The following is a 23,325-nucleotide window of genomic DNA, read 5'->3' on the forward strand; positions in this document are numbered from 1 at the left end:
ATGTTCGATTAGCGAAGACAAACCTCACTTAAGGTCCGACAAAGCCACAAAGCCTATGAGGCTTAATTCCCCTTAAGACTGGTCGTGAGCATATCACGATCACGACGCCGCGCGGTTGAAAAAGTAGGACCGTAACACTAGGCATGTCTTCTTGCGTGAGGGTTCGATTAGGTTTGTTTTATGAGGAGTTCAGTTCATAGTTTGTTCAAAGGGGGCTTTGATATCTTTAAGTAATTGCTCTTTACTAAACATCATTGATATAACTAAGATGATTTTGTACAAAAGTTTGAGGAATATGTGGTTTGATTTTGAGTTAATCAGATCATCTCTTACTTGAAGGATGATTAAGTATACAAATACAAAGTATACATTTTCCTCAAACATATTAAGAGATGAGATGAGGTCAAAATAGAGTTTTATTTATTGGATAAACTTCCATTAAATTTAATGAAACAATGATATGGACATACAACAAAATCATATAATATCATAATTACAAATAGAAAAATGGTGATCAAACTTGATAAAGACACATTAAGCCTCACCACCTCCAAAACTATATCATACATCTTAAATCAAATCAAATCAAGATATGTCTAAATCTATCCATATTTTAAAGCCTATAAAAATAGAAGACAAAGGACACCTAATAATTGTAAATGAAAAAAGAAAGATTCAAATAAAGTTATTATAGCATGGAAAAGGACATGTTGGGACTTGACCATCTATATAAGGTGTAACTGGAAGAAAATACGAAGGTGTAAGTAGCAATAAATCAAATGGAAATTCTAAGTTCTAATTTTCTACGTTTAGAATACTATGAATCATAGCATTTCTTCATTTTCTTCTCCACAAATCTTCAAAAATCTCACTAGAGATTTTTCAACTAACAAATCACTAATCCCAACAAAAACTAAGAGCAAATAATTAATTAGCCAAAAATGAATGCTCCATGTTCAATTCGCTTTCAATTATGCCTCGTCCTACCATCTTTACAATTTTTTAAATAGAAAAGTAACGAACACCTAATTGAAAGCTAATTTAAATTTGCGTACATAAAAAGATATATATCATCAACAATGAAAACTGAACATCTAATAAAAAAAGATACTTGAATGAAGATGAAAATTTCCGATAGAAATAAGCAGTTTAGATCCATTCCATCTAAAAATAGAACGTATCCAATTCTATGAAATTATTGTGACCAATTGTTTGAGGAAAATGTGGAACTCATTATCACCATTATGGCAATAACTCTCCATATAGACAAATAGACATACGTACCAGAAACATGATTTCTGAAGATGAATATTTGAGCAATAATCTCAAAAGAGCTGAGCGAACAGAATGTAAACACAAAAGCATCTCAACAAACGTTCCACTCGTGCATTTATTGACGTCTGTTGCAGTACAAAAGCACAGCAGATTACTCCTTCAGGATGCCCCAACTTTGACTAGGTCTTCAAGTGCCTTCAAGATCTGTGCCTCGCTCAAACCCTCTAGACGAGCAACCCTTTCAATGCCCATGTCTGTCAAATCAAAAAGAAAAAAAGGAAAAATAATCAGTTGCATTAACCAAACACGAACATAAATATCCTTTAAATTTCGGTGCATGATCTATCTTTCAAACAAACAATATCTAATCTTATGACATTAGCATTCACCAATTGTCCTATGATATGCAACAAACCAAATAGTTGAAGGAGCAAAGAAAGCATGTCCTCCACCACCGATTTTCAAATGATAATATCTACAATTGTTTGTGGAAGTGTAAATCCATGACCTTCACCTTGAACCAAAATCTTTCATTCTCAGAACAGCATCAAGATAATTCCAATCCCCATTATCACCAGCTTTATGAATGGATTGATAATTAGCAAAAACAATATGGAGTTTCCAAACGTGTTTGGAGGTCCACTCAAGCAGCCATCAAAACCAATAAAGGCCCCTTAGAAAGCCACTTTCGAAATGAAAGAGGTATTTTCTTAAAGAGACTAGTATGAAACGTATTGAACAAACACCAGATCTAGAGAAGACCCTCAGATATAGCTCTGTCTGCCATTTTTTATTGAATTATGTTGTTTTGAATGCCTTCGAATAAGTTTGTAATTCCAACAAATCTTCTTGGAACCTAAACTTCGAACAAGCCTTAATGATTTGGAAGTCCAAAAATAAATTTCTCTTCTGGATAACCTTGTTAAATCCATGCTTAGGCTTGTGGAAGACAAGTGGTTGTCGCTTTATGACTCTGTTCATTTGACAGCAAGTCTCTTTGAAAGTGTCAGAAAGGATTCTGGAATCCTTGACCCAAAACTTATGCGAATACGCATGGAAAGATGAAAATAGATATCAAAAGAAACTCAAAACTATTATTTAGGAGCTACTGATAATCATTAACACTCCTGATAAAATGAAGGTAAAATCCCAATATCTACAATTCCCCCACCATGATTTTTTCATCGCCTATCTATTCCGCCTACCATGATTTTTGGTTTTACTTTTACCTTTGCTGCCCCATGGTTTTCAGTTTTACTTTCACCTTTTCCGCCCCATGGTTCAATTAGTTTTAGCATATCCAAGGATATCCAGGTTCGAAGAGTTTTTCTTTATTATCTATCCATATTCCCCAATCATGTTCCTCATCAAAATAGCATATCCAAGGATATCCAGGTTCAAAGAGTTTTTCTGTATTATCTATCCATATTCCCCAATCATGTTCCTCATCAAAATAATCATAAAAAACTTTTAATAAATGTTTGACAACCTTAATAAGTACAACTTAATAAGTATCCAAGTTCTCATTTTTTAAGTTCATCCTTATTTAGTCTCTTAACTTTAAAGAATTTCTAATAAGTCCTTAAACTTTTAATTTTGTATCCAACAAATCCCTAAAATTTCAATTTTGTGTCAAATAGATCTTTCACATATTCGATTTAAAAATTCACAACTTACTAAACACTAAATTGAAAGTTTAGAATTCTAGTAGATGTAAAATTCAAATTTATATGTAATATATTAGTAACACTGTCAATTTTTTTAATAAGTCAATGGCATATTAGATACAAAATTTTAGACTGAAAATTGAAAGTTCACGACCGTTTAGATACTTTTTAAAATTCGAGAACTAAACTTGAAATAATGAAATTAAAAAGTTCAGTTTCCCTTTAGTACCTAGATTCACCACTTTACCACTTTGAGATGTCAAAATCTATAAAATTTAACTACTTCCATATAACTGCCCAAACTGTGGCAAATGAACTTCAACACAATGTCAAGGTTGTCTATGACATTTCAAGTGAGTCGAACTTTCAAGGCAAACATTAACAACATCCTTGATCTCTTGATAAAAAGAATGGATAAGGCTTCATACTTTGATAGTTGTAGTTCTTAGTGAGGAGATGGGGAAAAAAAAAAAAGGAGAGAGAACAAAGCACTCTATTAGCATTGGAAGCAAAAAAATAAAAGAAAAAGAAATAAGCTAACTTGCAACAAGTTTCCAATAAGAAGAGAACAAAGCACTCTATTAGCATTGGAAGCAAAAAAATAAAAGAAAAAGAAATAAGCTAACTTGCAACAAGTTTCCAATAAGAATCTTAATCACATAGAATGACACAACTTCTTTTTCTTTTACGAAGTATGATATATAAATTTCATAACCTTCGAAAACTCTCATTCTTGAGTCCATGTTATTTATTTCTAGCAAATTACATAAGACATTAGTTGTTTCAAGTCCACCACGTCAGAACAATCCAATGATTCACGATAATTTGACAGTGAAGATTATGATCTTGCGGGGAAAATTCAATTCACTGAGAGAATCTCTAAAGTTTTGTGGATCAAGATTGATGAATGTTTCAATCTCTTTTTGAGTAGCCTCCTGAAGTTAACTGTACATTTTGCTACCAGGTACATTATAAAAAAAAAGTCATTCCTAAAATTTTCATTAACAAGTTTTCTCGAACTCTATGGGTGGAAATTGTTGGCCCAGGCTAATGTCAGAAAAGACTTGAGAAATTTTTTTTCTATATAATAAAGGTAGTATTACAAAGACTTAATACCTTTTCCTAAGAACTCGAGGGCACAGTTGCACAGCCTATAGAACAACCTATAGAATAGAGCTTGTTCAATTAAGATCGTGATGGGGCCACATCTTTTATATTGTTATACAGCAGTCGCCACTTAATACACTAGAGCACATAAACAACCAACTAATCAACAAGCAAATTGACTAACAACAACTATCAACAAAAATAACTAGTTATTGTACAATAACTCTCACTGTCAGTAACACAATTCATCTTACTCCTACGAAATCAACTTTAGTTGATGGTTCAAAATTATTCAAAATTATTTACAATAAACCTCTTTGCTTGTGTTTCCTCGCTTGTACCATCATTTATACAAAAGGTTGCATTATGTGGCCTTTGTCCTCCCTCTCTAGATTCCCCTTTGTTTTCTTCTTTTGGATCTTTGGGTTCAACCACACTTTGGCGAATAGGGAAGCTATTAATGGAGTGGCCCTATTTGCTAATAGGCGACTCTTTGGTGAGTTGAAGGAACAGGGGTATTGGCTTTTTGTCCTCCAATCCTTCATGGGATTTCTCTCCTGGTTCATTTTTATTTTTCCACTTGCTATGTGGCCCTTCTCCCCCTCCAAGAGCTTTGGCTTTCTCCTCTCTTTGAAACGTTAAAGAATCCCAAAAGGTCAAATTCTTTGTGTGGGAGGTTCTTCATTAGAAAGTTAACAACTTAGGTTGTGTTCAGAAGCACTCCTCTTTTGTGTTGGGCTTGCAATGGTGCTCTTGTTGTCATCAAGCATAGGAAAGTTTGGATCATTATTTGGTTGACTGTAAGTGCACTTTGGTAGTTTGGGAGCATCATCGGGATTTGTTGGGTTTGTAACAGAGGTTGTTTTTCTTTGATTGAAGAGACCCTTTGAATCTCCCTTTCAGGATAAAGGCCGAGTTTTATGGCAGGTGTGAATTTTTACAGTGTTTTAGGGGCTTTTGCTTGAGAAGAATAGTAGGTCTTTTAGGAGTGTGAAGTGATCGGCAAATGAGATTTGGGAGATTTTTCATTTTAATACCTACTCGTGGATTTTAGTCTCTGCTTTTTTGTAATTATCGATCAGGCTTTGTTCTTTTCGATTGGAGAAATTTTTTAATTAGTGTTGGACTCCTTGTGGAGCTGTTTTTTTTTTTTTTTTTAATGTTTTTATTTCTGTAAGCCTTTGAATAATGTTTCATTTCTTTCGCTTGGTTTCAATGACTCTTTTAGAGATGCTCATCATGGGCATCTCTTCAGCAAGGAACAAGAGGTCATATGGGACTGTTTCAACAAAATCCTCCTTTGGTTAACATGCCTCAAGCAAAATTGACGTATCTTCAAGGAAAAAGCTACATATTTCGTCTCTTTTTTTTTTTTTTTTTTTTTTCCTAACACTTTGCTTACATTGCTCTCACTTAGTGTAAATTCTCCCCACTTTTCGGGACTATAGCCTTACTTCTCTCTCTGCATATCAATGAAATGAAGGTTACTTGTTTCTCATAGAAGAAAAAAAAAAAAAAAAAAAAGAAGAAGAAATCATGACGCAACGTTCATACAAAAGTAAAGTTGCAGACCAATGATTTCATGGAAAGAAAAAATTGGAATGTAAATATCAAGTTTCAACATTCTATTAATGTTCCGGATAATGTCCAATGAACATTTTTCCATAATTAGTCCGAGGCCACATAACAACTTATATAACTTATTATCCCATCAATAAAATAGTGAAATGTACAAAATGAACTTGAATAAGGAATTACAATGATATTTAAGACAAATTTATGCTTAAGGTTCCATTACCACCAAAAGGATAATAATACTACTATTCATCATTAGACAAATTTTTTTAGTGTAAATACACTGCAGTCTACACAAATGTTGGTCAAAGAACTTGAATCTGAATAGTTTCATGATTCCTCATCATATATCTTGATAAGAATAGTTTAGAAAACATTGATGTGAAGAACTAAATCTCATCACTTAATATGAAAACGTCTTATGTTACCACAATGTTATCTGTCACATATGCAATTAAAATTTTTGAAAGCCAAAGACAAGAAAAAATGAAAAAAAAAAAAGTTAACAAATAAATGAATCCCTCCTTGCATTTGTAAGAAGCTAAAAGTTTATACCATTACTACTCATGAGTGTCTCTCCTGAAAGATCAGCCACCAACCATAACCAAAAGTAAAAACAGCTTATCCTAACAATATATTTTCTTTCGAGGGTGAATGCTAGTTAAGTGAAAATGGGACACAGTAAAACTCCAGTGGCTACTAATTTCTCCTTCATTTAGAAGGTAAAACGAAGATGTCAGCGTAGGAGCAGATTCTATATCAGGACAAGTTGGTTTTTATTTTACTTGAGAAACCATAGGACCAGTCAAATTTCACAGTTCACAGAACAATGTAAAAGAAAATTGCAAAGCTTGACAAAATCAACCCAGAACGAATTCGATTAGATGGGTATTACTATATCCCTGGTAATGGAGCATTCAAAATACTACGACCTGACTATCTACCATGGAAAGAGTACCTTCCATCACAAATAGACAACGAAAGTAATAATCGATGCAAAGGAAAGACTACCCAGCAGAGTATTTGACATAGCTAATCGCGCTTATCAATCAAGTCGGCCATATCATTGACTTCATGAAAAGAATGTGGAGAAAATAAAACCGCAAAGCTCGAAAGAAACTCGAAACCTAAAGGGAAGAAAATAAAAGGACATGAAATCATTTGGGAGGTAGAGGAGATTAAAGTACCATATCTTGCCCACAATTGCGGCTCGACTCCACTGCATTCCCGGATCAATATTGGAAATTTGGGATTCAAAGTCTTGAGTTCTTTGTAATTCTTTTCCACAAATGCCCTGTGAGAACCAAAGCTCCATTAATCAACAATCTCCGAAAAGAAGCTAGGGGAGGAGCAGGATATGTGGTTTTAGAAGGGATCGTAAAGCGTAAAAGAGAAGAGAAACGGAATACCTAGCGGGGGCGCTTGAAGGAGAGGTTTGGCAGAGCAAGATCCGAAGCTCCTTCAAATTCTTGGATAGCTGTCCTCTCCAGGCCATTTCTCCGTCTCTCGCTGTTCGTGAAGTCACTCTACCTCAGATGAATTGCCTATCGAGGCTACGCCAACGCCAAGTAGCGACGGAATTTTTGTTATTTTTACGGTCTTATTGCAATCAGTTCGGTGGTCAAGAAATTATAACGCAGGGTTCGAATCTCATTCCTATTCTTACCTATGAGTTTTTTTTTTTTTTTTTTTTTTTTTAAATCAACTTTATAAAGTAAATTATTTATATTTCTAGTAAATTTATACCTTAACTAATTAAACATGGACTAAAAGCTATCACATTTTGGCGGGATACTAAACTTTAAATAAAATAGTCAAAGCATGTGAATATGAACCTAGCTCGACGATTAAGATATTTATACTTTTTTAAGAGATTGTACGATTGAAACATCACGCTTAAATATGTGTTAAATTACAAATAAATAAATAATGATAAATACAAATTGTCAATCTAAAATTTGAATTTGGTTTCAATTTTTAAGGTCTTGAAATTATTTGATTTCAAAATCTAATATCTAATTTATTAGTTTTAATTTATTTTTAACCTATTTTAATTACGTCCTTGTTATATCACCTACCTATCAATTAAAAATTAAATTCAAACTTTAAGATCAAGTGTGATATTTTGAGGAATTAAATTCAAATCAAAAGAACCATTATATTTAGTTTTAACATTATAAAATTTAGAAAACAATAAAACTATTTTAAATTATGTAGCCATAAATCATTTATAGAATATTTGTGACTGGTAGAAATAATAATTTTTAATTTGTAGTCAACCTAAAGACCAAGAGGTAAAAGATTCGAGTGGAAGGGTATAATCTCATTAAAGTCTTAATAGCAAAAAAAACATGTAAGTACATATAGTATTTTTTACATTCTTCAAAATCCATTTTCAATATATTTTAGAGAAAAAAAAAAAACTCAAACGTAGCTATCTTGTTCTCTCGCGCCATCATTAACAATTGAAATTGCATAAAACAAGTAAATATATAAGTATATTCCGTAAGCAACTTGTTTATGATCCAATAAAAAAATAATTTTTTCGTAAAACTTGCTTACGTATTGTAAGGCTGTAAGGCTAAATATGAGTTATTCATAAAGTTAACTAGGTTTTTCAATCTTGGTTACATACTACAAGTAAAACTTGTTTAGCTGTACGAGTCATGCTAAACTTAAGAGGCTAACCATCGTCCTCCTCTTAGCCTCCGTGTTCTACTCTAGTTTACACCAAAACATTCATTCTCTATGCATTTTTTACTAGGGCTTATTAGGGTAGCTTGGTTAATGGAAATCATAATTAGCTCTTATTAACCTCTTAAACACGTCTAGCTTTCCCTTAATAGCCCTCTTGGGAGTTTATCAGTTAAATCACATAGATAACTAAGAGTGCCCGCTTGCACATAATCTCACTAATACTTACCCATACTCTACCTACAATCCCTCATGCTACCTGTAAGTAGGACTAGATTACCATTCTATGGACCTTACTTTATCTAGCTTAGTACATATTAAAATATTTTTATTTTAAGAATACACTTTTATCTTGTTTCCTCTTTTATAATACAGTAAACAAGAACCACATTTAATAATTGTTTCTTGTTCTGTTTTTTTGTTTATAAAAAGGAGAAACAAATATAATTTGTAATAATTTCTTTTTTTTTTAATCTAAAAATTTTAATTAAAAATGTGATTTTTTTTTTTACATGAACTATAAAATATTCCAATTTTTATGATACTTATTTAAAAATATTTATTATGCATTTTATAAGTCAAGAATTATAAAATAATACATTAACTTACATTTTGGAGGACACTAGGAACATGAATAAGAAACTTAGTTTTGTTATTTCCAACCTTTCAAATTCTAAAATTGTAAAACATAAAACAAATATCAATTATAAAACACTTCTGCTTCTCCAAATGGAAGGGAAAAAAAAAAACATAGGAAATGTGAAAGAAGAATTTACCAAACTACCCCTAATTAACGATCTTCAATTTCCTGCATAATATGAGAAATTAAGCTTAAATTGAGAAATATATACTAAAACCAGATTCTAGACACTTAAGCTTAAATTCAGATTCTATTTTTTCTACAAATTAATGAAGTGATTACATAAGGGGAAATCAGTAAATTTACAAATATGAAGTCGGACGTTTTTTCTATTATTGATATACAACCTTCCTTCCTGTGAATAATATTTCAATATATAGAGACCCCAAGAAAGCATTGGAAGAATTTATAATTACAGCAATTGCGAGTCTACTTGAAACAGAACAATATGCAAAGAAGCAAAATGAGTCCACACAGATGCCATGACATGATGATGCTGTTGCGCGTGTATGGCGGCCAGTCGGGACAATCTTGCATTCAGATAAGAACCATAACTGAAGGGGGTGACCAATTCGGAATAATCATCGCAGTATCAGTATATTATACACATCAACTGAATTATATGGGATGGTGGCAAACTGTATGTGTTGTGTACGCCCATGACATCATTTACGGCCTCAAGAGATTCGGACCCATGTTTGAGGACATCCAAGATGTTACCACTTCCACAAGCAGGTCTAGATCCTTGGATGCTTCAGCCCGGAGGACTTTTGAGTCTACGCCTAATGTGTTTCCCACTTCTTTTGCAACAGTCTCCCATGGCGTTCCGACAGCTAGATTGGTAAAGAGCTCGCTACCTCTGTTCACTGCGTCCGCCATTGCTGGTGGTATGTCCGGAAGGGCCTGTAAATAAGGGGAAAAACTCTTCAGTTTTCAAATATGTAATGAAAACGCTAAACTCAGCTCCCAGTCCTGTCATCTCTAATCTTCTTGGAAATGATAATAGCAATATTCATATATGATGAAATGGGGAGAGGGGGAGGACCTGCTGCAAGGGTAGCCCATGATTGCCAGGCAACGACCGGGTTGACATGTCCAGCATCGAACTAATTGCAGCTTCTGAGCTAAGTAACTGAGCTAGCATCAGAGTTTCATCTATCATATCATCCTTGAACTTTATGAGGAGATTTCGGGAGATGCCATAGTATGACTTTACCTGATCAAGCATTCCACAAGAACAAGTAAATGCAAACCTATAACTGAAGTATAAGAATGTCTTCTGCACTAATTGTGAAGTGCAGATCACAGGCACAGCAGGTATACCATTCATTCATCCTAAAAACCTTGCAACCAATTTACACTTGGTCACTGACTCGCAAGAAGAACAAGAATCGCTACACACAAAAATAATGGCGTAACATTCAATTCCTGAAAGCCCTACACCCCAAACAATTTTCATACGCAGTGAGGCAAATAGGAAGCAGTAAGATATATCCTTCAAGAATTCCTAAAATAATTTCATGCAGGTAGTCAGCTGCCATCTAGAGAACATAGGCAATCTCAGCAAGTGGTAATAGTTTTTTTTTTTTTTAAGAAAAAAGAAATAAAATTCATTATTTACTCTTGTACTTAGGTAAGCATAATTGTGCAATTTTTATTTCATGTCCATCCAATTCGGTTCTTAAACGAGTGCTCATATCAGGGCCCTTTTCAAATTTAAGGTACAAACTCAAATATTTAATTGCCCAAAATTCAACTATGTAAAAGCACACACCCATAAAAGACTTCGAACCCGTTGTAAAATATAAAATCCAGCCAAACAAAATACTCGTGTGCTGATAGAGCCACCCCCACTAAAGAAGAAAAATATAGAATCAAACAATACGCATAAATAATTTTTTGTTAATATGGACATACAAGTCGTCGAGTTTCCTCCGGCTTTGGTGTAAAATCTTCTCTTCCCCTCACAAGGTCCATGTACAGGGGAGGCAGCTGCTCAACTAAAGGAAGAGCTTGCTTCATTATTGGAGGGCTAAGATTTTGTAATTGTTTCATAGTCATCTCTGCCTGCAGATGCATAGAAACAAAAATAGAACTACTATTGAGATTAAACTTTAAACTCAAGTCCCGGCTCTTTCATAGAGCTTAAAAAGTTACCACTTTGAAGTATAGAAATTTAGGACTTTTAAGGTGTGGTTGGCGCACCTTCTAGTTTAAGCTTTTTTCTTAAAACATTGTTAATAAACCTGTTTTTATATCTTGCATTCCTTACGAGCTTTACTATCTAAAATCACTCTAAAAGTTATATTAAACACATTTTAGATTATTAATTTTTCTAAAGGTACTTGATATGATTTAGAAAACATTTTTTTTCCAAACTCGGTTCTAATAAGATTTGGCAGCTGCTAAAATCACAAGATTCTAGAATCTCGATACAACTACCACACTTCTACAAGGGAAATGAGAAGCAAAATAGAAGACAAAAAAGCAGAAATCCATATAGTCCGATTGTCTATCAGAAAGCAGTATCCACCCAAAGCATTAGGTTTAAGTTCTCAAGTAGCTAGAAAACCTATGGTAGATAACAGATAATACACCACAATTTTCGTATAAACAAATAGGGAATTTGTAACTGGAAGCAAAATATTTAGTATATTTGCAAATCTAGCAAAAGTTTTTGAATTTTGCAAATATAGCAAAATATTTGAAACCAGAATTCTGTTTTGTTTTTTTTTTTAATTCTAATTTTACCCTTCTTATTTTCATATATGCAAATGATATATTTGATTTACTACCAAAATGCATGTTTAATATATAATGGTACACCAATGATATGCCCAATTTACAGCTAAGATGCATATTAAATGAATAATGATACACAAATAATATACCTAATTTATAACAAAAATGCATGTTAAAGGAATGTTGATACTGTTGGATGATGGAAGTCCCACATCGACTAATTTAGGGAATGATCATGGGTTTATAAGTGAGGAATGCTAACTCCATTGGTATGAGGCCTTTTGGGGAAGCCCAAAGCAAAGCCATGAGAGCTTATGCTCAAAGTGGACAATATCATACCATTGTGGAGAGTCGTGTTCGTCTAACATGGTATCAGAGCCATGCCCTAAACTTAGTCGTGCCAATAAATTGGTAAATCCTCAAATCCTCAAATATCGAACAAAGAACTCCTAAAGAAAAGGAGTCAAGCCCCTCCTCGAAGGCAGTCAAAAATGACTAAGACTCCAAAGGAGTCGAGCCTCGATTAAGGGGAGGCGCACTTTGTTCGAGGGGAGGTGTTGGATGATGGAAGTCCCACATCGACTAATTTAGGGAATGATCATGGGTTTATAAGTGAGGAATGCTAACTCCATTGGTATGAGGCCTTTTGGGAAGCCCAAAGCAAAGCCATGAGAGCTTATGCTCAAAGTGGACAATATCATACCATTGTGGAGAGTCGTGTTCGTCTAACTGATACACCATTCTGATGCTTAAATGCATGTTAAATTAATGATACACTTGATTTACTATCAAAATGCATGTTAAATGAAGGTTGATATATCAATGTTATACCTAAAATGCACCTTAATTAACGTTATGCCTGAAATGCGTGTTAATTAAGTGCAAATACACAAATGATATACTTAAGTTACTACTAGAATGGATATGAAATAAATGTTGATAGACCAATATTATGCGTAAAATGCACGTAAATGAATTGTAAACACAAAAGATATACATGCTTTTGATACACAAATATACTTTCGATATACCTAAAATACACGTTTTGAAACTCATGTCGCTAGTTTTAGGGTATTACAAACTTTATTCAAACTTGGTTTAAGCTAGGCAATTTTTTTTCTATATTGGCAAAAGCTAAAGTGGTTGCTCGATTTGCGATATCTTATCAATATTTTGCTAAATCTACAAGTGTCCCAAACAAATATTTATATATGTGCACACTGCACAGAATAAAAGTTGCATTTTTTATCCAACAGAAACCTATTAGACCCGATCCATAACTTACGAATCAAATTCAACGAAAAGTGAATAAAAATAAATAAATAAAACAAGCTAGGATTTCAAGATAGTGAGGAATTATTATACACCCGAGATCGTAAGTGTATATAATTCTAAAAATGGAACATAACAAAAAATAATAATAATAAACACAAAAAAATATGCATGAAATAATAAATCATTGCATCACATGCATATACAAAGAAACCAAGATGAAAAGTTCACACAAAATCATTGCACGTATGTTTTAAAGTCCTGGATAGTGAAGTTCAAAGAATATTTGATCAAATATGCAAAAAAATAACATAAATAAAGGTGAACATGATCTTGAGTTTGAACCAATAATATATTTTTAAATTTAATATCATTATTGGTCAAAATTGTCTTCTTATCATCAGATGTTCATAAAAAAAATTAAATAAAATGAGCAAATAAAAACCTCGATGATGTTTATAAGAAGAAATATCAAATAGATAAAATATATTTTAATTAATAATCAAATATTATCATTCTGATTTATTAAAATAATAATTTCTTTTTCTCATAAAAATCCAAGTTCAAAAGTAAAAACTAAAAAATATATTATAGGTTAAAAACTTAAAATCTCAATAAAATTAATTATTCAATCAATCAATCAATTAATTAATTATATATGTGTGTGTATATATACCTCAATAAAATCATAACTATTTTTTTCTCATAAATATCAATATTAACTAGTAATCATAAACTCGAATCTTATATGATTTTTAGAGTCCTGAATTCATTTTAGAGCTCCTGCTCTGCACGTATAGATTGAGCATGTGATGCTTTTACAGTCTTAAAGGCACCACGTGGATAAGTACAATTTTGTTCTTTTTTTTCTCGAAGCCTGTGGAATTATACCCAGAAAGTAGATACAGACCGACAGGACAAGAGTGGTGAACCATGAAAACATCAACTCATGTTAGTAGATGCTACAACCACTGCATAATTAAAAATTACTATTGTATTTACCCCACTATAAAATATAGCTACGAAATTCAGAATGATAAGCACTTCAAAACTACTTTTGGAAACTCTCAAGCTTTGAAGAGACGATGCACATTAATCACTAAGAACGTAAAAGATGAGAAATCTCACCCCTAGACGAAACGTCGGTGATGATGCAATTTGTGATAAGAGAGGCCCCATGCTCTGAGCCATTGGAACAAACACCGGGGAGAATAAAGGAACTGCGGAGCTTGCCTCCTGTGAATAGAGAACTTTCTGTCAATTCTCTAAAACATAAAGAGGGTGACACAGGCAAAGAAACATCACAATATATGAGTAGAGTAGTAGAGTATCATAGCTGTTTTCCTGTAGGAGGAAAAAAGGCAAAAAGAAAAAAGCAGAGACAAAGAGAGGAACCATTAAAAAATTCCATTCAAAGGGGAAGAATAATGGCAGTCCAGGGTGGCTTGCAAGTTGGATTTACTAAAAGATTATATTTCCACCATTTCAAATGGATAGATAATATTTAAGGGTAAGGAAAACACATTCCTTTCCACCATTTGCACATTAAACCGGATAGTTATCTAATATTTAATAAAATCATCCTAAAAACATTAATAATAGTATAAAAAGTAAATACTAACAATTGAAAGTAGTATTACATTACAAATAATCAACATAAAAAATTATATTATCATAAACTTGTTTTATTAATTCATTTAACCATCCATTGCTCATTCTAGACGCCTGGACACTACTAATCACTGATACTAAGGCTCTTTCTTTTCTTTTCATTTTTCGATTAAGAAATAAACTTCTTGAATGAAGAACAAAAAGGAATAGAGAAGAGATAAAAAGTTGCCAAAACTTCAAATTAGACAAGAAATGAGTTGCCATCCGGAAACAGATTGTATCAAGGAATATTTTTTAAACACTTGTGCATTTCTTTAATTCATTCAACCAAACACCTCATGACTTAATAATAATCAGTAGTCTAAGCTTTTATAACGTTATTGCTATGAGTTTAGTTACTTTATTATCAAAGTTATCATCGTATTTCTAAATATGATCAGCGAGCATACTTCTCCTCTCAATGTAAGGTTCAGTTTTATCAGCTATAAAATTTAATTATTGAAATATTCGACACAACGTGCATTGTATTTCACGTCTTAAGCATGCACTTGCCCACGTGCTTAGGTTCTACAAAAAAAAATCAGGCCCCTTTAGTGTGCTTGCCTAAACACTAGTTCCAGAAGAAGAAACTATATCTATATTTTCGAGATAATAAATACATAAGCCAGCAAATCAGAATTTCACTTAGCTTTATCCAGTCGTATACTTGAAACTCCAAATTCATGTATATGAAAAATACCTTGTTATTGAATGCCATTAGTACATTTCCACTTCTTTCAACAGCATATCTTGATCCTGATGAACAGATAAGTTAGCAATCTATCCCATTTGATTGGCTGCAAACCAAATCAGTTCCTGACATGACATGAAGAGATGTTATGATACCAATCAAAAGGTGGATGACAGATCCCAGAGAATGGCCAATACCAAAAATGGGAAGATCTCGTACCTGTACGATTAACTAATCAACTTCCTTCAAGATTTTAGGAACAAATGGAAAAGAGAATGCTTCTCATCACAAAAAGAGAGAGAAAGAGAGAGAAACATAAAACTCACTGATTCGAGAAATGCCCGATGGCACCTATCAAATTTAAACTGCACTTCATCCGCAATTGAGAAATAGTCAAATCCACTGGCATAGGGTGTTGCAATGATGAAAATACCCCTGATTCATAATGTTGTTTGGTCAAATCTTCTTCATTTCTCATTAATAAGTATAAAGTCTACAAAGATCTGAAAATCATGAATTTAAATCTCATTAAACAATTAAACATGGTACAGTGAGATCCCATGAACCTGATTTCAACAACTACTATGAAATTTGATAACCATTTTAAGAACAAGTTTAACAGATCAAAGGACTATGAAGGAAGCATGATAAAAAAGTCTGGTGCCACTTAAAGGAATAAAACACTCGGGAAGACAGATACTGGTTCCACTTCCATCACAATTCAAGTATAGAAAATATATATGACCTATTGAAATATTAGATTAAAAAACAATAATGAATTGATAAAGAGAGTAGAACTAAAAGCCTCACTTCTCTGAAAGGCGCTCCAAAAACAAGCGATATGTAAGCTGAGGTGCAGCTCCAACAAAAATTCCACCAACAAAATGTACAACATATTTTGGGGTTGAGTTTCGTGGTTTAAGAACCCATGCTCCCTGAAATTTAGCAACGCAGATTAACTTCTTAAGAATTTGGGCGAAGGGGAAACATTAAATACTATTTCATAGATTCTATCAGCTGATATAAAGAAATGCTGAAAAATGTTGTTCCCACTGGTTCTTCATCTTGAATCTTGATACAAACTTTAATTCCATTTTCTTAAATGAACAATCAAACTTTCATTGAGAAAAAGAAAAAATGAAAGAATACAAGGACCTACATAAACAAAGCAAAAGCCCCACCCCCCCCCCCCCCCCCCCCCCCCCCCCCCCCCCCCCCCCCCCAAAAAAAAAAAAAAAGGAGCCAAGCTAAAGAAAAAAAGGGGGCTTGAATGAAGTAAGATAAGGCCTAAAGGATAATTATAAAAGACTTTACTACTGATGCCTACAGAGAAGCATGGAACCTTATGGAGGACAAAACATAACTCGAGGTCCTCTCAAGCTATCTAAAGGTTCTACCATTCCTCTCATGTCAAAGATCTCACAAAACTATACACAATTCAACTCCCATAGAACCTCTCCTTCTCACAAAAGGATGGGTGAAGAAGGAATGCTTCAATGATCTCTCTAGATCCTCTAGGCATGGCAAAGACTAGGGCAAACACCTTGAAAAGGCAACTCCCGACTATTGTGCAAAATCATAGCTTCAAAGAATATGATTTTAGATCCTTCCTACCTTCTTATAGAGAAAACACAGCAGCCTATCAAGCTAGGCAATTTCCATGAAATTCAATAAAAGGTGTTAACTCTGTTGTGAATGACCTACCATATGAGGAACTTAACCTTCAAAAAAACTTCCACCTTTCACAATAAGGTAAAGACAGAACCACTCAAGGGAGAGGGATTAACCAAACACCGAAAGAAGGTCCTACAAGACAAAGGACGATGGAACCCCAGCAAAGGTGACATTTAGCATCTCATTTTCCAAGGTCTGGTAGGGAGCTCCATGGAATTTCTAAATCCATTTAGAGAGGAGACTCCATTTCTATCCTGGTTAATAATAAACCAAGCCGCCATGTAAGGTTGGGGAAGTTACAATCTTCTAGTTGCCAAGATGCAAGCCCCTTTTTCGTTAGGGCCTCCCAAAAAAAGTTACAGACGATTCTGCAAATCATTGCACAAGTTTTTCGAGGAGTTGCAAAAACAAGATGGTAATAGGTGGGGATGTTCAGAAAGACCATTCGTATAAGATTAAGCCTTTGAGCAACAACTATTCCATTTGCCAAGTATCGAAGGTAATTTTTTGCACAACAGGATCTTGAAAGCTTATATTTCTAGGACATCCTCCAAGGGGAAGGCCCAGATAGGTAAAACTTAAGCTTGTTAAGGGACAACCTCGTGATGATTCAAATCTTCTTCTTTATCCAAATTGAGATTGATGCCACCATGGTAGATTTTCTAATGTTTATTTTGAGGCCAGAGATTAAATCACATGCTTTGACGAACATCAAGAAATTCCCAATTAGGGTTCATTTCATAAATGTAGATGCAAGGTACTAAAAGTATTGGAAAATGTATATTTGCCATGGATTATATGTACCAATACATGTATGGAAAGCAAATGACAGCCAGTAAAACATAAAAATCAATAAAAACAAATATGGTAATTGTAGATCACCTCAACTTCTGTCCAGTCTCTTAAACCACCCCAGGCATCTTGCGATTGTCTAACTGTCTCAGTTAGTAATCTGTAAAATGAGCAATTTTTTTGCTTAGCAACGGTAAGCAAGAGCACAAACTTTGAAAATAAGGATTCCATTTACTTCATACAAGTATCCATTCAACTAGTGATGGATGAATGATGGGATGTAAAATGTAATTCATGTTATCTAATTGAACATTTCTTATATGCATTTGATCTCCTTGTTAGGTAGTTCACTCGGTGCTTTATACAGGTATAAATATATACATAGATTCCATTTACTTCATATAAGCATCCATTCAACTAGTGATGGATTCAATAGGATGTAAAATGTAATTCATATTTTCTAATTGAACATTTCTTATATGCATTTGGTCTCCTACGTTAATAGGTTCACTCGTTGCTTCATATATATATAAATTGGAGCAAAGGAATTATATTTGCCTGTCTAGATTAACAAGAAAAAAGGAGCTTCCTGCAAAGATGTTGAAAAGTACAAGAGAAAGATGTACACCAAGCAATGAGATTATAAAAAGCTTTCCAATTGCAACAAAACTGAACAAAATAATTACAAAACACTTGAGCTTGAGGGTCCACAAAGCCATGAAATAAGTAACATGCTCCAACCAAAGAATCCAAAATGTGGTCGCACCCACACAGAACGCACAGAACTTCTGGGCCAAAAACCTACAACTAGCAAAACTTGATTGACATTCTGCTTGATTGAAAACCTACTAAGATGCCAAGATAATGGAACTATCATTTATGAACAAGGGACGCAAACGAGGAAGAAGCAGAGTTATCCTCTCACCCACTATCAGATCCTATTGAATAAAAAAAATGCCCTTCCTATGATGCTAACTCTTATTTATACCCTCCCAATGACTTTTCTCAATACCGCAACATCACAGCAAATTAAAAGTCGGGCCCACAAAAGCTAATTAACATTTTGCTACCAATCTAAGTCCCCCCCACCTTTTACACATTTCTTTTAGTACACTTACTACTGGAGACCCAACAGTTTGTTGCTATGTTCATGCAATACAGGTCACAATCAAACAGCTATCATGCACTTGTCTCAAACTATAACTATACTAATGACCTATGGCATCAAGTCAATAAATATGATAGTAAATGTATTTCAAGCCAGGTAGCTTAAGGCTCAATCATTCTCTTCGAGATTATTTTTTTGGCAAATCTTACAAGGTTCAAGTATAGTTGGGATCATTCAGTGTCGCAATTGCTACTAAACTAGATCTAAGCTCCGTTTAGAATAGAGGGACTTTGTTTTTAAAAAAATAAATAATTGGCTTCTGTTATCTCCTCACTACTGATATGTTTCAATCGATCACATATTCATCTCTTGCTCTTTTGCTCACTCTTTGAGCTTTATAGGAAATTTTTAGTTGGTGCCTAAGAAGCATGGACACATTCCATACAAATACGAGACACGGTACAACACAATATGGACACAGTGATATATCATATTTAAAAATTCAGGACATCGATGGCAAGGACAGGTTTATTAAAATTTACACTTCAACAAGTTTATGTATTTATATACTTACAAAATGAGTTTGATGTGTTTCGGTCTCAAATTTTTTTGGTCCTATATTATTATGTGTCTATTTAGTGCATTCAACAAGAATTCAATCCGTGCTTGACAAATGTTGGATCTATATTGACTTTGTGCAACTACTGTTTAACTCATATCGATTGTGCTAATAGTATCCGATACGATGTCCAAGACATGCTAGCCTGGTCATTACTGGCCGAAGTTAGCTACTCCCTAGTCAGGAGCCTCATATTTCGCTATCCTGAGCTTATCCCAACTCTCTCGAAGTCCACGTTCTCTCTTTTGCACTTTTATGCATTTCTAAAGAAGACTCGATTAAAGAAGGGTCAACCGTATCGATACACACACTTTTTGGATGAATTAAAGTAAGAATGAGAAAGGAAAGTACGGGAAAACGTTGAACTAGCAAGAGTTAACTCAAGAAAACAATTATAACGCGCAACATATTCACCAGGCCGATTGATTACAATCATGGAAATAGCAACAAAAAGAAAAAAAAAAAAAAAAAATCAAGCCGCAACGGAGAAAAAATGTACGAAAGGTAAAAAAAACCTCTCGATATCGGAGTAGAGTTGCAAAGCGGTGGAAGTAGAACGAGGTGGTTGTTCATCGCCAGAGTCTTCATAACTGCACTTGATTCGGCTGCTTCGAATGAATTGATGGCGTGATTGACGTCCAATTAGAGGTATGGGGCGCTTGAAGGTGTGAAATCTTTGTGATTGATGGAGTACGGGATGGGGATGCCAATACATATGCGTTGGCTTCAGCAAACTGGCCATCGCGTATCTTCCTGGATTCAGGATCGTTTAGCCTCGGGTTCAGATTTATTGGCCAATTCGGATGCTGAATCTGATCAGATGATAGTTTCCATAGAAATGCATTTTTCATTGAAATCGCATTCTAAGTTATGCTGACGAATAAGAGTTCCCTACGCAACAGCTGTTGGGTTCTTCCAATTTTGGTCAAACAGTCGGAAGACTCTAGACGTTCGCTCACAAAATAAAAATAATAAAATAAAATAATTATTTATTTTAGGAAGAAAAAAAAAAAAAAAAAAAAAACTAGTTGGGATATTAATATTTTTAGAGTTTATCTACCTGTCTAACCACGCTGTAACATGTAATAAATGTTTTTTTTTTCCTTAAATATTTTTTCATGAAACATGTAGCCAACTACTCTATTTTATTTTTATAAAGGAGTTGAGTTGTACTCTTTTTTGTCCTTTTTATCCTATAATTTTAGGTTTGAATATAAATTATATTATATAAACTAGTATTTAAAAAGATTAATTATCATGACCATATTTTTGAAGTTTCATTTCAGGAACAATGATGTGGATTGGCGCGCATGGACGACCTTTCTATGTGACCACGTAGTGTCACAATCGCACTCTTGTGACATTGCGACAATGATTATTTGACATTTGTTCTAACCCAATTAACAAGTCAATCGTGTGAAAGTCAAACTTCGTAAAGAATCTTGACATGTGGTCAAGCCTTGGGTCACGTCTGAGAGAAATATTGGAGAAAACGTGAGAGAGAAAATGCGTTGAAAACAATTTGAAAGAAAACAATGTTACAGGCTAAAACGAATAAGCAACAACCACATCTTTAATAACATATAACTCGGGTAAGAAGAATTGACAACCAATCACATCCCCTATAATACATTTTAAGACATTTTAGCCCTAGCGGGTATAGACATAATTTTGGTGAACGATCATACACATCCCCGTATTGACACGACAAGAATAGTAAAGACCTAACTACACATGGAAGCAAATAAAGGGGGTTTGGAACGGGCATGCGGCCGTGGACAACACATCCTTAACAAACATGATTGAGACATCCGACATGCGATCACAGGCAGCACACCTTGGACAAGCATGATTGTGACATCCTTAACCACTCAATTGGTTGACGTTGGCGATGTAGGATGAAGCTGACTTTATGTCTCTCTACGTGCTTCCAAATAATCTAAGTATTGAAGAGTCTCTTCCAATTTGTCAGGAATTGTTGAAAATCACTTCTTGGCTCGTCGACTCTTTGTATCTTCTCTGTTAGAGTCTATCTTACTTTTTTTGCGGTGGAATTCTTCTTCATGGAAGGAGGTTGTACCACCTCCTTGTGCTTGGTGTCTTCCTAGTCGAGATACTAACGTTTTAAGTTACTGACGTTGACAACAAGGATAGTCCACATCCATGGGAACAATTGGATCCTATACGATGTCTTCTCGACCTTTTGAATGACTTCGACTGGTCCATAATATTTTTGCATCAATCATTTGTTTCTGCTTATTTGATACTGGATTTGATCCAACCTTAGCTTGATCAAAACTCTTTCTCCATTTTGGAATTGTAGTAGTCATCGCTTTCAACCGACCCTTCTCTTCATCCATCTGAACGGTCTTTTTGAGTAAACATGAGTTACTTCAAAGGTTTGTGATATGAACCAATGCATCTCAATCATACAATATAAACTTGAAAGAAGTTGTGAAGAATCTTGTTCAAACTACCACAATATGAAGTCAAGTTACATTAAGTGAAGTCAAGTTTTATTAAATTTGAACTCAAGTTGCAATTAATTTCACATCAAGAAAATCAAGCTTCATTTATGCAACAAGGGCTTCAAGATACTTCAAGTGACGTTTCATTTATTCTTATATGATTACAAAATTATGATGTATTTATGGTGTTTTATTAACGTATTTTTTGTTACATTTACATAGTGACTAATTATGGTCCTAAAGTATTAGCTTACAAATCTTTAAATGTCTCATGGAAGGTGAAGAGTTTTATTTTGAGGCTATATGAAGTCAGGTAAGTTGTTTTTGTAAAATGGACTTGGAAAATGTAGTAAAGAGAGCATAAAAAGCATTTGTGCTTTCTTTTAGCCAAATGCTAAGTTTCGTTGCAATTTTATATAGTTTAGGTTGCATGTTTAGAATCATTCAAGTTGCAATTTTATATAGTTTAGGTTGCATGTTTAGAATCATTCAAGTTTGATAGGATCAATCTTCTTTGTGGAGTAACTCGAATCTCAAACAAGTGTTATTGCCTTGAGATATTCGATTAACAAAGTAATGTAAATCTTGGGTTCTTGGATAATTTAGATCTAAAGGTATTGTTTGTCAATAATGTTGTTTATGAGATCCCACATTGATTGGAGAGGGGAATGAAACATTCCTTATAAGGGTGTGGAAACCTCTCCTAATTAGACGTGTTTTGAAAATCTTGAGAGGACCCTTTAAAGGAAAGCCCAAAGAAGACAATATTTGTTAGCAGTGGGCTTGAGCTATTACATTGTTAAATCAAATCCCAAGAGTTTCATATCAATTTGTCTCCTCAATCCAACTGAGGTATTGGTTTGGGGTCTCTCCCTAGCATTTGATCATTGACAAGAGTCTTTGCGAGTTTCATGAACCCGACTTCCAACTGAAGTATTGGTTTGGGGTCTCTCCCTAGCATTTGATCATTGACAAGAGTCTTTGCGAGTTTAATGAACCCGACTTTCAACAAATCATTTAGTTGTTTGTGGAATTCAGCTAGATCAAGTTGATTCATATGACACACATCTGTGGTGGGAAATCTCGCCCCTGATATAGAATCAATCTCGTGATGTATCTCTTCAAGTGGGGATAAATTCTTCCCATAGTAACTGCAAGGTTTCTGTTGGAGTGATCTGAACGATTGTTCGCTTGGATCCCATTACTACTAAGCATTTCACTAGGGGCATGAGAATGACTTTGTGTTTGAATATGAAACCCATGCCTAACACGATGTCCAAGTCATCCATCTTAAAAATCACAAAGTCATTTGTCCAGTCCAAGTCCTCAGCTTGATCATAGTTCTCTTTGC

General features: G+C 34.1%; 2 protein-coding genes across 3 annotated transcripts; both read right to left on the minus strand.

The window, feature by feature from the left end:
• Window positions 1–1,111: 1,111 nt before the first annotated feature.
• On the minus strand, window positions 1,112–7,200 carry LOC111789759 (NADH dehydrogenase [ubiquinone] 1 alpha subcomplex subunit 2). The gene is made up of 3 exons (XM_023670438.2): window positions 7,034–7,200; window positions 6,812–6,918; window positions 1,112–1,529 (listed from the first exon to the last, which is right to left on the minus strand). Exons 1-3 carry the CDS (start codon window positions 7,117–7,119, stop codon window positions 1,435–1,437), a joined length of 288 nt encoding a protein of 95 aa, XP_023526206.2. The 5' UTR covers window positions 7,120–7,200; the 3' UTR covers window positions 1,112–1,434.
• Window positions 7,201–9,189: 1,989 nt separating this feature from the next.
• Window positions 9,190–20,431, minus strand: LOC111790815 (uncharacterized). 2 transcript variants are annotated; one of them, XM_087122409.1, is made up of 10 exons: window positions 20,022–20,431; window positions 17,870–17,939; window positions 16,124–16,248; window positions 15,640–15,748; window positions 15,469–15,544; window positions 15,323–15,378; window positions 14,101–14,208; window positions 10,876–11,025; window positions 10,004–10,174; window positions 9,190–9,861 (listed from the first exon to the last, which is right to left on the minus strand). In XM_087122409.1, exons 1-10 carry the CDS (start codon window positions 20,246–20,248, stop codon window positions 9,628–9,630), a joined length of 1,326 nt encoding a protein of 441 aa, XP_086978535.1. In that variant the 5' UTR covers window positions 20,249–20,431; the 3' UTR covers window positions 9,190–9,627. The 2 variants fall into 2 exon arrangements, with proteins under 2 accessions (XP_086978535.1, XP_023527647.2); XM_023671879.2 differs by having other exon boundaries at window positions 15,469–15,532; window positions 20,022–20,430.
• Between the last annotated feature and the right edge of the window lie 2,894 nt (window positions 20,432–23,325).

This window comes from Cucurbita pepo, chromosome 3 (genome assembly GCF_057944985.1).
Source record: "Cucurbita pepo subsp. pepo isolate OVF chromosome 3, ASM5794498v1, whole genome shotgun sequence".
In the NCBI taxonomy this organism is placed as follows: domain Eukaryota; kingdom Viridiplantae; phylum Streptophyta; class Magnoliopsida; order Cucurbitales; family Cucurbitaceae; genus Cucurbita; species Cucurbita pepo.

Coding starts and splice junctions, on each gene's coding strand:
- LOC111789759 (XM_023670438.2), bottom strand. CDS start 7,119: ATGGCCTGGAGAGGACAGCTATCCAAGAATTTGAAGGAGCTTCGGATC. Junction 6,919..7,033: donor CCTTCAAGCGCCCCCGCTAG/GTATTCCGTTTC, acceptor TGGTTCTCACAG/GGCATTTGTGGAAAAGAATT. Junction 1,530..6,811: donor GCAATTGTGGGCAAGATATG/GTACTTTAATCT, acceptor TTGATTTGACAG/ACATGGGCATTGAAAGGGTT.
- LOC111790815 (XM_087122409.1), bottom strand. CDS start 20,248: ATGGCCAGTTTGCTGAAGCCAACGCATATGTATTGGCATCCCCATCCC. Junction 17,940..20,021: donor CTCTACTCCGATATCGAGAG/GTTTTTTTTACC, acceptor CTCATTTTACAG/ATTACTAACTGAGACAGTTA. Junction 10,175..10,875: donor CGGAGGAAACTCGACGACTT/GTATGTCCATAT, acceptor ATGCTTGATCAG/GTAAAGTCATACTATGGCAT.